This window comes from Helicoverpa zea, chromosome 13 (genome assembly GCF_022581195.2).
Source record: "Helicoverpa zea isolate HzStark_Cry1AcR chromosome 13, ilHelZeax1.1, whole genome shotgun sequence".
NCBI classification, from domain to species: Eukaryota; Metazoa; Arthropoda; class Insecta; order Lepidoptera; family Noctuidae; genus Helicoverpa; species Helicoverpa zea.
Genome location: NC_061464.1, coordinates 467,436 through 482,503, shown reverse-complemented (window position 1 = coordinate 482,503; position 15,068 = coordinate 467,436). Strand labels below are relative to the sequence as shown.

Below are 15,068 nucleotides of genomic sequence, written 5' to 3'. Positions count from 1 at the left end.
GCTTGGCCGCTCGCTAAAGGGACGGGTTTTCATATTAAAAGGATATTTTGCTCGTGTTTATCGCGTGTCCTTCATAGCTGAGTAAAAAATGAGAACACATTGTATTGACAAAGGTTGCAGCGAAGATTGATGTTGCCGTTCACATGCCTCGGTTCTAATATCTAAAGCTCTAGCAAAAAACCTCTATGAAAATTTCACTCAAGTATTCATAACTTACTTTTTTCAGAATTGAAATTTTGAGCTCGTAAATATCAATACAACTACAGTATGCTTCTGGCACAGTTCTAATGATAGTACTTTTATTTCAGTATGTATAGACGAGCAATTTTCATGAAAATAAAAAATATTATTGACCAAATCCAGGTTTATAGACACAAATGCCATATTTATTATACTTATAATACAAGGTCCATCTAAAAGATTTGAAATGAATCTCGCACCTTCGAAAAACATGTAAAGTGGCTCGTTCAACTGTTAGCCAATAAAATGTAAATATATCTCGCTTTCTGAATACATTCATACAGCTTACATATTTATGTGTAGTATCAGAAGCACACACAATATAAATGAAATGATTTCATTTCGCTGTGTAGAGGGTTTAACCTAAGAAACCTTTTCTCCAGAAAACTATTTCCAACGGCTGGAAATGTTTCCTTAGGTTTTAAGCGGCTTCGGGAGCGCTCAGGAGGCAATGTAGCTTGCACTTTGTATTTGTTTCGTTTGCCCTCGCCTCACGTGATGTTTTAACGTTTTCAGAAACGTATTTCTAGAAACGGAAATATTTCATTTCAGACTTTTCTCACAGCAGATATTTTTGTTTTTCAAACGCATTCAGTTTATTCTTTTACCGGATTTTTTGTTGATCCATAAATCATATTTGCCACATATTTATCTCGTATTAACCTACCAGGCGAGCAGAGGCGGCTAAGAAGCGTCAGTTCGCCGTCAGATCTCCGGATAAGTACGACAGAGAGAAATGGACCGGCCCCGGGCGGGACGGCGATAAATAAGGAAAAAACGGACACACAGATAGCCCAGTATGTCACGCGGATTACCCCGCCGGCCCGTATTTGAATAAGAATTGCCAATAAGGAGGGGAGGGGACGCTTAAACTGCGCTCCTAAAGTGTCCTACTACCCTAGTATCGATCTGTTTAAGCGGTGAGGTTTTCTCTTCACCAAGAGGTTACTGGAAATAAATGACGAATTGTCTGACATGAAATGTTAATGTTAATTATTATCACTGATTTAACATGTCATTCAAATTAAATGACTGAGCATGTCTTTTCTGTGTAATATTTGACCCATTGATTCCACTTTTAATTTCTCAATTCTATTTTTATTTCTAAATATAAAAAATGTGCTCAACAAAGACGAAGTTTTTTTTATCTGACAGTGTGACAAAATATTAAGTTACAGAAAAAATGCTGAAGTTGCGTTTCCTTTGAAGAGTATTCCTTCAAACCAAGTAACAATTATGGCTTTATTCGGAGAAATTTATGGCAAGGAAGTCCAAATTAGATAAAAATCTCTGAGGAAATTCTTACACAATACATTTTTTCTGGCTTCAGGACGGCGCTCGCAGGCCTCTCCATTACCAAGATGATTTCATTAATGCTCTTTAAAAAATCTCCGAGTCTGTTGTTTAAATAATTACCGGGTCAAAGGTCGAATCTTAATTTGCTCGTCTCGATACGAAAAAATATTAAAACATTCTCTATTTCGTAGGCGGACGGATGAGAATCCCGTCAAATACATTTTGCACTACAAAATAATGGAGAAATCAGGGCCTGGAGAGCTGGGCGCAGCTGGGGAAGGTCCTTTGAAATATGAGTTCTGTTTATAAATAAAAGCGGTCGGTAATAGGCGGCTGTTTCTCTTCATTTCGTTTCAAATATATAGTAGGTTCGGTTCGGGGCCGGTTAGGCGGGCGGCGCCGGGCGCGAACTTGTCAAATTGGAATACTTCGGCGGGTATTACAAGTGCGCTTGTTATAACATGAAATACATCGCATTCTTTGTTCTCCATTGTGTTTTCGTTGCGCGAACGATTTATTTAAGCATTTATGTAAGGGAATGAATTGGCGGGGAACACGCCGCGTGTTTTCATTACATTCCTATAGGTAGGCAAGTACCTTATGGAAGCAGTTTTGCAGTAGACGGGATTTATATGTACACTTCGGTTCAATTACGATACTTTTAAATTTAAATATAGAAATAGGAATTATGTAGTGAAATGAAGAAATTAAAATCTTGCGAACAAGACAGGCCTTGCCACAAGCAACGTAATATGTGTTCCAAGTCGTTCAATACGCTACCGAAAAAGTATTAAATATTCCGAACACACATTCAGTGGGCCGTTTTGCAAACTTGAAGCTCGTGTTTAAGAAGTGTGTCGTGAAGTTCGTCAAGTGCGTTCAATCCCCGACTCGGCGCATTATTCCGAACATATTTGAGTTTACACAACTCCTGAGATCCTTCGAGTGTCACGTCTCAAACTTCACTACAATAAAGACTGGATAAAGCAAGGAAATTACTAAAAATGAAAGCCACATTTTTTCACTTATGGGAGTAAGCAATGTATATGGAGAGAATTTAAAAATTGATTGTTTACGATGTCTACGGATTAGTCAGCGTTAGTATGAGCTCACGCAGTGAACTGACGCTACGCAACGGTGAAAGGCATTTACATCGTATTCTCGCCAAGGTAATGTCATAAGCATTCGTCCATTTACAATACAAACTGTACTTTTAATTCTCAATATAACAGGGGGCGTAGCTCAGATGGTAGAGCGCTCGCTTAGCATGCGAGAGGTACCGGGATCGATACCCGGCGCCTCCAATTATATTTTTTATTTATTTTTCCCATTGAAAACACGCCAATTACATGGATAAACACCGAATGTTTCAATAACACAAAGAGCAACAATCATAAATAAAAAATGTAAACAAGTGATGTGCAAAATTACCATCAGCGCTGCTTCCAATTACCATATCGTGATTGTTTTAATTGGATGCAGATTTACACGCTCAAATAAATACACAAAAATGTTGTTTCGGGTTAATTCTGTAAATGACACTTTACTTATTGAGCAGTCTTTGCTGTGAGTCAATATGAAATGTATTTGGTTCACGAGGGGTTCATTAAAAAAAAGGTCTGCAACAATGAATATTGGAACACGTGACTTTCCTACGGCAGTACTACTAACAAGACTGAAATGGGTTGGACCGTAATATGATTCCCGTAATCCCACAGGTAGAAATCGGTTCAGTATAAACCTCTTGGATTTTATGCCGTCCTTATTGACGGCGCTCCTGGTCACTTTCAATAAGTCGGGGCGATAGGCGATTCTATTATAAATAACAATGTGAGCGTACCGATCCTTTCCGTCCCGGGAAGCTGAAGAACACGTCCGGCCCGTTCCGGTGCGGCATCTGCCGGAGCACGTTCAGCAGCTTAGCGGAGTGCCGGGGCTGCAACAAATATACATATTATTCATTCCACTCTAATGGAACATTTCTTTTTATACAATTTATAACAAACTTAATTAATAAAATAGCTTTAATCTTAGATTCGTATCAATCTCGTAGCGCTCTGTGACTATTAAGTAACTACCCTTTGATAACCCCCATAATAATCGCATTTAGCGGCATTATAATTAAACGCCATTTCTCATCTTTCTACAAGATAATTAATTACGTTCACTTATCAGAGAATGGGTCCGAATATAAGCTATACCTATCTACTTATTATACAATTTCTCAGATAACAAAGAAAAATCCCTTTCTACTTAAAAGTTTTAAAATACTACGACATAAACCCTCTCGATATTGGCCGTAATGGCGCCCGATAAAAGAAGCCTTGCCAACTCGGAAATAAAGGGAGAAAATTTTATAAAGCTGCCAGACAATCTTCCATACAAAAAATATTTCAATCTTAACTTATTCGTTGCTAATGACTTGCTATAACTAAAACTTAAGGGAGCTACTTAGGAATAGATTAAATGCGAGCTAAAAAGGACAAGCGATTGCCATTCCGAGGCAAACATAAACACAAAGTAACTGTGCTGCTTCTGCCGGCTAATTACCGTTTCACCGCACTGTCTGTAAAACGATGCAAATTTCAAAAGCATTGGCGGTGCGGCTAATTGCACGTTTGGCCGTAGCCTTCCTCATTTGGCCGCGTTCTTCCCGCCCCCGCAAAACCCATCTAATATGGGGCCGTAGCCTGGTATTTGCGTCAGGACCGCTTTCAGTTAGGACTGGGGCTTTGAAAATTACTTTTTTAATTGTGGACCAAGATATAAATGTACTTCTATAAATAGGATGTGTCAGACATTCTTTTGTTTCTTTTTCTATATAAAATTCACGGATTGTTGCCGTTGAAGCCGTGACCCTAGCGATAATTCATTAGAGGTTTCACTAAAAGTTTCCCACTTATCTGTTGGAGTTGAAGTAACTTAGTTGTTACCTAGAAGAGGCAACTTTGAGAAGCAATAAAACCCGTTGTTTCCTTGCCTTAGTGTTGAAGCAAGCGGTTGTCTCAAGTAGTCTCTCAAGCGTGGACGCCCGAGCATACTCGAGCCGAGCCGGTGACTATCACTTATATCTCAGGCGCTTAGTATTCGACCCAAAGGAATATAACGTTACGCCCATGTGTAACGTGTTACGAAAAGAATTTTCACAGCACTTATGACACTATACAGTTTGGTAAATGTTCAAACCTATATTTCTTCGCCACGTCTAGCAAAATGTGTAAGTAGCTTACCCATTTCCCGTTGACGGCCTTCATGGCACTGAACAGCTGCTTGAGCTCTTTGACGGTGACGCTATAGCTGGCCAGTACCCCCAACATCTCGATGAGCAGATCTGCAACAATGACGTCACATCTCTGAGTACCAGGAACACATGAGCTTGAGAGTAGCATTTATAATGCATGGACTTTGGTTATGGAACTGGTTCCTTCACGTTACAGTAGATTATTTAGTAGTACATTTATAATTAAGCGCAATTTAAATTAAACAGAAAAAAATGGGAAGCTTTTCCTAAAACTATTTATTCGACAGCAGCGACATAAAATTGTGCCCCATCGTGATATCTGCCTCCAACGCAGCCTGCAATTTTTTGCTTCAATATTTTTACCCGATTGCCAAGAAGAGATAGTTTTTGTGAAAATGCACAAATTGATCATTAAATATATCAATAGCAAGTGACTTCGTGCACTCATAAAGCGTAATGAAGGAAATCATAAATCCAGTCAAGAAGTCCGAAGTAGTGGTGATTCCTTAAGGAAATTAACGAGGAAGATGAAAGATAGATGGTGGCTTGAAAAGGCAAAAAAGATACAGTGGCTTGCAGATACCCACCAACTAGGCGCTTTCTATGAAGAAATGCGTAAGTTGATTGGCGTTTCCATAAAAAACTGCACTCCGTTAAGATCCTTAGATGGTTCCCAAAAGCTCACTGCTAAGCAGGATATACTTGATCGTTGGGCAGAGCACTTTAATCACCTGCTCAATGTAGATCGATCAGCAGATCTTGAGCATATAAGGCGTATCCATCCTCTGCCGCCGAATGAGTCGCTTGCTGAACAGAAAAATAAAAAAGCAGTTGGCGTTGACAACATCGCCAGAGAACTGCTGAAATACGGAGGGGAGCAACTTCATACGTACATCTGGCAAATTTTTGATCGCATTTGGAACGAGGAAACAATACCACCTGAATTTAAAATATCCCGTATACAGACACTGTATAAAAACAAAGGAGACCGTTCCGACTGCAACTCCTACCGGGGTATATCGCTCCTCTCTGTCCCTGGGAAGATATTTGCCAGAGTTCTTCTTAACCGGCTTTTTTACCAGTCTCCGAAGCCATATTGCCAGAAACTCAGTTTGAGTTTCGACCTAACAGGAGCACCGGCGAAGCCATCTTTTCCATCAGGCAACTCCAGGAAAAAAGCCGAGAACAAGGCCAGGCCCGCCGCTAGCTGTTTGTTCGCCCGCGTGCAAAACCGATTATGCCGCCCTACGACTACATATTATACTGGGTTTTGTCAAAAAATATATAAGGGCGGGGGGGTCCAGGGGGTTCGGACCCCCCCGCCCATTCATATCCATTTTACTTGTCCAACAGAAAAAAATATGTACATGCACCGCTCTGATTGCAGAAAACGCACTTCCTTTTAGATACATAAATATTGCAATAGGTACATAACATATATTACACGTAACTTTTTATTTACTTGAAATCTCTAAGTCTTAGAGTAACCTAAGAAGTCCTGGGTTAGCCCATAAGCAGACTAAGCAATTGCTTAGGGCATCAATTGCAAGTGCAATCATTACCCAAGTGGACCCTATGTATTGAAAGATTGTGATTAATGGGTAGGTACCAACATAATGTATATCAAAGTGCTTAGAACAGATTATGGGTAACTTAAACTAACGAACTTAAATATCTATAGCAATGTTTAATTTCAGTAAAACATGTTATTAATGGTTTTTGGTGGGTTTCCCGTTGAAAAAGTCAAGGCATGAGACATATTTCATATGTAAGGAAGCGCGAGCGAAGCGAGCTCGAAATTTTTTTAGTCTAAGGACACAAAATAAATAAAAACCATAAATAAAACAAAGCAAAGTCAAAAAGTAAGATATACACAGAAATGAAGTGCAAATGTACATGAAGCCGCGAGCGAAGCGAGCGCGATTTTTTCCTTAGAGTTTTCATGAAGTAAATATATCATAAAAAGCCAAAGTGAACAAAAAGCTATAAGGCCTCGGCCTCAAATTTTGCGGGCAGCGGGGTGCCAGCGGCGGCGGCGCGGGCGGTCACCAAGTGCACCGCTCGTTGCCGGCTCCCGCGCCGCTGTATTCGAGGGCCGGTCCATTTAATTATACGCGTAAGATCCTGCCGCTCCCGCGCCGCCGCCGCTGCCGCCCCGCTGCCCGCAAAATTCGAGGCCGAGGCCTAACGGACGTGCGCGAAAAATGATTTTTCGGAATCGAATGCCTCAACAATTAAACAAAGATAAATTGCGATCAGTGCCGGTTTTAACTCTACCAGCGCCAGGGCCAGGGCGAGATTTCTACGGCGCCCTCCAACTGCAATTGTGTAACCCATATGAAAAACAGAGACGTATGTAGTTACCGATTGCGCGAGCGAAGCGAGCGCGAAACCTTTACAGTCCATAATCTTATACTGTAATACAGTCCATAATCTTATATTGTATTCCTATATGGGGAGGCGCTCTCAAAACCCGGTTTTTAGATGTAGAAAGGGCTCAAAGAGCTCTTATAAAAGTCATGTACTACAAGAAACGACGTTTCCCTACTGTGAGTCTATATCAAGAAAACTATATATTGTATACACCATACTAAAAAAACATAAAACACTAACCTATGATCCTTGCATAGAAACTAAACGTAGGAAAAACAAAGTCACAACTGTTCCTAAAACAAAGACTACTTTTGTTAGTATCCAATACAAAAAACGATCAGCTTATCTTTACAATAAAGTTAATAAAATATTGCAAATTTTCTCGAAGACTTCTCATGAGTGTAAATCAGTACTGATAAAGTGGATAAAAACCCTAAATTATGAGGAAACAGAAAAACTACTGTCATATGTGGAATAAACATGCATTGATTACAGAGACACACACGCACAAACACACACACGCGCACACATACACGCACACACCATCACACATACACACACACACATATACACACACAAACACATACACACACACACACACACATACACACATCTAATACTGTAACCGAATTCAATTCCTTATATATATACCTTAGGCTAAAATAAATAAATACTTACCCACTAAATAATTAAAATACAAAACATATGTTTTCATGTCTCTTGCTATGCTTTTAGTTTGTTAAGGATGAGCGGAGCCTCCTGACACAGGCATATTTACATGCCTAAAAGGAGACTCCAGCAACTAATTATAAGAAGAAAATTTTGTAAAAGAAATAAAGATTTTTGTTTTTTTGTTTTTGTTTTTTGAATATTTTTTTTATAGTTAACAAGTCGAAGCAAAAATTACGTAAAATGTAACCCAATTGTACATAAGTTATTGCTGGTTGGTGAATGCAAAAACACTGGAACATGTCTTCTGATTGCGCGAGCGAAGCGAGCGCGAAATTTTTTGTTATATTTTAGAACTCAAAACAAAAATTACTTAAAATTTTGCCCAAACGTACATAACTCTTTGTTGATGATGGCGCCTATGTATTAAAATTTTGGGACTTAAAGTAGTACCGTAAATAAGAAAGTCCATGGAAACTAGAAGTTACTTTCTTATTAATAAAATAACTTAAAAACGACGCTCCCTTTTTGCTAGGGTAGACTAAAAAAATCTTGAAAAATAAAAACAACTGTAAAGTGAAGCAAGCCCGAAAATGTTTGAGTTTTGGATCACTAAAAGTCCTAAACATATATAATAAAAAGCGACTGTGAAGTGAAGAAGCCGCGAGCGAAGGAAGCGCGAATTCTTTTGAGTATTGGGACATTAAAAGTAGCTATATGTGATAAAAAATTGAAGCGTAAAGTAAGGAAACCGCAAGCGAAGCGAGCGCGAAAATTATTGAGTTTTGGGACATAAAAGTAGTGTTTCTTCAAGAATTTCTCAAATTTAACGCGGAATTAAACACAAATTCGCTTCGGCGCCCCTGAGCCCGCGGCGCCCGGGTTATTCGCACACGCTGCACCATAGGTTAAGATGGCCCTGATGCTATCCATTCATTTGGATACAGTTCTTGTAAGTTGCAATCTTTGATGAAAAAAACAAAAATAGGAGTAACATTCTGATCAAGGATTGGTTGGGGGCGCCTGCGGCGCCCCTTATATCCGGCGCCCTAGGCCGTCACCCAACTGCGCCCTACCCTAAAACCGCTACTGATTGCGATATCTGACATGGAGGCGCGAGCGCAGCGAGCGCGATTTTTTTTGGGGATGCAAAGGATGAACCCGTCAAAATTGATAGGGGACGACCAAAGCGAGGGCGGCTTTTTCTGAAATTTTATTACTAATCTACTCATCTATTTTTAGTAAAAATATTTTTATTACGTAATTATGGGTTAATTTTGCCGCCCCCTAAATAGTGCCGCCCAGGGCATTTGCCCCCCCTGCTCTCTCCCCCCACGCTACGCTAATGGTTGATCTTAAATCGTTTTTAATAATTTTTAATTTTGAAAATGATCAACAGATGTAACTGAAACCGGCAGTGTAAGTAATATTCTTAGCGCTATTGCTGTGTTCGGAAATATTGAAATCAAATAATTGGTAAAAAGATATTGTATTTTTTTAATATTACGTGATAGGTCGCTCGATTTGCCGCCCCCTAGGACGTGCCGCCCGCGTGCGGTGCACGCCTTGCACGCCCGCTTACGGCGGGCCTGAACAAGGCCAACCTTTGTGTATGTGCTTCGTGGACTTAGAAAAAGCTTTTGACTGCGTGCCGAGGGAAGCCCTCTGGACTTTACTGGCAAAATTAGGTTGTCCTGAGAAGTTTGTGAGAATGATTCGCCTTCTGCACGACGAGATGACCTGCTGTGTTACCTATAATGGTGACCAGTCAGAGTTCTTTCCTGTCACCTGTGAGGTCAAACAAGGTTGTGTGCTTGCGCCAACACTGTTTGCTCTCTACTTTTCTGTCGTTGTCAGTAAAGCGCTCAAACAAACTTCTGCTGGAATCAAAATACGTTTCAGGACTGATGGGGGACTTTTCAACCTGGCCAGATTAAAAGCATATACTAAAGTATCTCATGCTCTTATAACGGAGATCATGTACGCTGATGATCTGTGTTTTGTTACCAACTCTGCACAAGAGCTCCAGAACCTGATGACTAACCTTCAGGGAGTCTGTTGTCGTTTCGGTCTAAAAATCAGTGTTAAGAAAACTGAGGTAATGGCAAGCGACTCTCAAGGAGCTACAGAACCTGTCAAGGTAAACATTGGCGATACTGAGCTGAAGCAAGTGAATACCTTCAAATATCTGGGCAGCACAATTACATCCAAGTGTGACCTTGATACCGAAATAAACCATCGCATTGGCGCTGCATCAGCTGCTTTCGGTAAATTACGAGCCAATGTCTTACACACACATGATTTGAAGCTTTCGACAAAAATCTCCGTTTACAAGGCCATAGTCCTCCCAAATCTTTAATACTCGGCTGAAACATGGGTCCTCTACCGGAAACATATACGGGCGCTGGACCGATTTCATCTAAAGTGCATAAGAGACATTCTGAAAATCAAATGGTCGGATCGGATTAGAAATACCGAAGTGCTACGACGCGCGAATGTCTGCGGCATAGAAGCGTACCTGATGCGGCGACAGCTCAGATGGTGCGGTCATGTTTTACGCATGGATGATGATAGGGTGGCCAAGCGCATCTTCTTTTCTGAACTCCAGAACGGCAGACGGAAACAAGGTGGCCAGTTCTTACGCTTCAAGGATGTTCAGAAAAGACACATGAAAAGGTGCAACATTGATCCTCACAACTGGGAGACAAAAGCCATTTGCCGCCCTGAATGGAGAGGCCTACTTAAAAATGCGATCAAAGATTTCGAAGAGCAAAGGAAATCCGCACTGGATGCGAAGCGTGATGCTCTTAAGGCTAAAACACCAGTAGCCATTCATTATAACTACGTGGACGGTATCCTAACGTGCAGCCAATGCTCGCGCACGTTTACACATAAAATAGGGTACTGCAGCCATCAAAGGGCGCATTGAAGAGCTGATCATCCTAGTTCTTCTCTCAATGATAACTGAAAGCAGTCACCATAGCCGAAATCGGCAGGGAAGTATATAGCAAGTGACTTGAAAATGAATGAATTGAACATTTAGTCATTATTTATTAATAACACGTCACCCGCAGACGCAGACCCAGTCACATCAACATATTGAAATGTTCTATGAATTAATTCATACTGATTATAAATACCGAGTAGACATCTGAAACAATGCATACGTGTGCTCACACGACTGAATAATGTATCGCTTGTATTACTAATTAAGATTAGGTCTGCACTAGACGGACTGCAGTTACTCGAAATCCTGAGATACACAGATATGGAGCTTACACCTACGGAATAATTTAATTCGACTAATTGCATCCTACGCTCGGAGCCCAATCAACTGTAGACTGAGTTTTCAAACAAACCATAGCAATCAAAGAGCATATACAACACAACATATGTAAGGCAAACAAGCAATTTTGAGTTTATGTTCCTGCAGAATTGCCGTGATTTCCTAATTCATGAGCGTGATTACTGTCCCATATGGCTAACCAGCGAGTGTCAACACACACTTTTTGCGTTTCATTTCAAAAATCCATGCACGACCCAACTAACCAAAGTTGCTTTTGACCATAATTGATAACTTACATTTAGTTAAAACCAGGGACTAAATTTATCAAGCAAGATAATGTATTATAAATAAAAATATGTATTTTATTCTGAAGCTCCGGGACAACTATGGCAATTACTTATTAGCTGACAAACAACAGACAGGGCCGCGCTTAGCAGTGTTTCGTGTTCGTGCTCGTGTTTGAGCGAACTGCGCTTCGGTAACTGCGTTATTTATACTAAATAAAATAAACTTTATTAGAACAGCGAAAAGGACTTTTTTGTAAAAAATATCTATGTGCCGCGCTCCTAACTTTTACAAATACATACGACATGGCGTGATAAGCTTTTCCATTCTCACATCATTGTTTTACATTTCCAATAACGAGGCATTAGTTTGCTTATCTGTGTGTTTTTAATGGGTTACAAAAATTGAGTCGTTATTGTTTTCTGAACTAGATAGCGAATGCATATCTTCAATGCTTATTCATTACTATTTATGATTAAGAACAATGCACTTGGCACACAATTGAAACAACGTCTGCATAACTGCCATTCAGAGAATGCGTTCCTGACACGTCGCGATTGAACTGACGACGTAATAACATTCATTGATTATTGATATAATAATGTTGTTTTAATGCTCCTCAATTGTTAAAACGGTAAACAACCAGCAAAAATATTTTTATCGTAACTGCAACGCCATTGCAAAGTTACGTCGTCAGTTCAATCGCGACGTGTCAGGAACGCATTCTCTGAATGGCCGAACTATAATGGTAATCATATTGCGGAATCCTCTTACAGCCCCCACGGGAGGCGATGGCCTATCGCCGGGACCACACGGCAAAGTATTGAATATTAATTTGCAGGAAATTGGCGAAACCACAGCCCCTGAGCGCACACTTAAGTTTCAATTGCTCGCCTGTTTAATAAATAAATAACTCGCCGAAATATCTTCGTAGTTACGCAATTGTTCGCGACTGCTCGAATCAATATTTGAATAATTCGGATTACTTTGTGAAAGTGCTCTCTCTAACTTCCAATGTAAAATGGTGTTTCTATTTTGTATTAAATTGAAGTGTACCCTTGCTACGGCAGATTTATTAATCTCATTTTACAAATTGAAGGCAAAAAGTTGACTTTAAACCTTTTATAAGCATAATAAATAAATTGTTACTGTGCATAGCTCGTACATTACGATGCATCTGGCCTCTCAAACGGTGGCTGCTGGCAATCATGTAAATTATTCCGTTTAAAAATATTTCGGTTTACTTTACGAGACGCTTTACTGCTAGTTACGTAGTGATGTCACTATGATTGCATATATCAAATATACACAGAACACCGTTTATAACGTTAAAAATATTAATATTTTTACCAAAGAAACGTACTTATGCAAGCAATACAATAAATATTCTCTTGAGTATAAAATAGTTTGTGTCTGATGATACTACAAAAGAAAATACATTTTCACGAGTAGGATCCGCAAAGTCGTATAATTGAGCTATCGTCGTGAATGTGTAGCAGAATGTGGTGCGACCCGGCTCGTATCAATCACGTCCGCGCTGAATTCCGCTTTCATCATTCAGGTGAGTCACATGAGCTTTTTTAAAAAATCACCTAACAAAACAACAATGCGGAAAGTCCATCTGTCACGTAATGGCCGGCGCATTGTTCTCGGGTTAATCCCGGGCGGCGCGTCGGTGGCTAATCCCGGCGTAATTCCGGTACAGTCCGGGATTCGCGCTCCCGGCGTCCCGGCGCTCGCTACGCTACTGCCCCGGTTAATGCCATCCTCGGGATATTAAAATGCTTCTCGCGATTATGCTTCCAAAATATTAATGTAGATTTTTCGCACCAATTCCCGGTGAAAAGTCATATTTGTGTTATGTTTATGACGTTCGGTCTGTTTATTTTGTTACTTAACGGGTTATACTTGTATGCGCTGTTTATTATACCTCCGGGAATTAAATATTTTAGTAAAATTCACGTATCAAATGAAAGCTCTGTTATATAATCCATATCATACAGAGTGAAAAACAGTAAATATTTGACATAATTATCTTTTCAACTTTGGTAAGTAATTGTTTCTAGGAATACATACGTTATACCATATACGCGCGTAAACCACAATTCATCGAGATTCAAACTATCGATGTACAAGGCTGTTAAAACAAAGCACAGGCTAGCAAAGCAATGGCTCAAGTTAGCGTCGAGTGAGGCGGACTAGTTGCTGTAAAACAAACCGCTGAAACGCTCTCAGCACGCGCTTGTTTGAACCGACCAGCTTTACAATCAACGTCAAAATGCACCTATTAATTTGTTGGCCGACGTCGGTCCGCGCTTTGCAAATACTGATTATAATAGACCTTTTGTACTACATTCAATATTTCCCCTTTGCCAATTTAATTTGAATATTTTGCGATTCATGATATTAAATTTAAAGCCATGCCAGGTAGGTGAGGATTATTATTTATCAATATTTTTCTATTGGAACTTTGGGACTAATTAATTAAAAAGGTTCTTTTGTTTACGCTAACAATAACTGCAGCTGAAAGCATCTTTACTTTTTTGTCTTATTGTTGACGATATTTATTATAAAACCCCCGGTACAGAAAATAGTAGGACAATTTATTTATTTTCCAGGCGAGTTATAAAGTTTGCACTGACAGCACTATTATCTCACCGCCTAGTATACTACTAAAGAAGGAAGCTATTACTGGATCTAAGCGATAACATAACTATCCTGTTTGTGTTTCATGACAAGATTACAAGTTAAAATGAGAAATAAGAATAAAGGCGACATGAAAAAAAGTGTCGGTACAATTAACGTAGCGCATAGGATATAGATGTCACCACATTGTACCAGGACGACATAAGTGGAGAGGAGGTAGCTTCGTGACAAAAAATGGTGGTACACACAAATGGCGGGCAATAAATAGCAAAGTGATTTCGTATGTAGTATCGGCGTATATCTTCTAAAACAAATATTAATCATTAAAAAATTATTGGAGGCGCCGGGTATCGATCCCGGTACCTCTCGCATGCTAAGCGAGCGCTCTACCATCTGAGCTACGCCCCCTGATACAAGACATTACAAATTGAATGTCTTATATTGCAGATTACGTAAATAAACAGTGCCTCAAGCGATATAAACTAGTTTAGCACGTGACATTTCGTCACACGCATTGAGTTACGGCGCGCACGCACGTTACTTTCACTCCGTGCTAATCCAAGAAACCTACCAATGCTTAGTGTTTTTAGTTTATCTACTTTTTTCGTTATTTTATTAAATTGAAATCCAGATTTATTTGGGTATTTCTTAAATTCCAGCATTTTTCGCAAAATTAAGTCATCCACTATTTTATCAAGGCGCAGAGCATGTATTTGAGGTTGTTTACGACTTACGATAGGGATTGTAAACGCTTTTCAAAGATAAATAGTTCCTTTGGGAATCAGCTTCCTAAATTACAAAGGTGAAAGGTAAAATATGTATCGACTTTTTTCATACACTGGCGATACAAATACATATGTATTGAAAAAGGCGTAATAAAGTGAGACGAGGAGTTTGTTCTGTGTAACAAAACCGAACTCAGCATGGTTTCAAAAAATACAATCCCATTTTTAAAACAATGAGTATATTATTGCTTTAGAGAATGTATTATTTTCTTTGTATTGTAAGCTTTCCGGAGTAAGAAGGGTCACG

The 15,068-nt window shown here is 39.6% G+C and overlaps 1 protein-coding gene and 2 non-coding genes across 6 annotated transcripts in view; 1 reads left to right on the top strand and 2 right to left on the bottom strand.

Moving 5' to 3' along the window:
* LOC124635872 (neurobeachin) overlaps positions 1-15,068 on the bottom strand; it is a 369,067-nt gene that overhangs the window by 194,561 nt on the left and 159,438 nt on the right. For all 4 annotated transcript variants that reach the window (XM_047171824.1, XM_047171825.1, XM_047171826.1 and 1 more), the window contains exons 4-5: positions 4,767-4,867; positions 3,377-3,472 (exon numbers count right to left, since the gene is read on the bottom strand). In XM_047171824.1, the coding sequence (XP_047027780.1) occupies positions 3,377-3,472; positions 4,767-4,867 (197 nt within the window). The remainder of the gene's footprint in view (positions 1-3,376; positions 3,473-4,766; positions 4,868-15,068) is intronic.
* On the top strand, positions 2,768-2,840 carry Trnaa-agc. Its single transcript has one exon. It is a non-coding gene; the product is annotated as a tRNA-Ala (tRNA).
* Positions 14,372-14,444, bottom strand: Trnaa-agc. The gene has a single exon. It is a non-coding gene; the product is annotated as a tRNA-Ala (tRNA).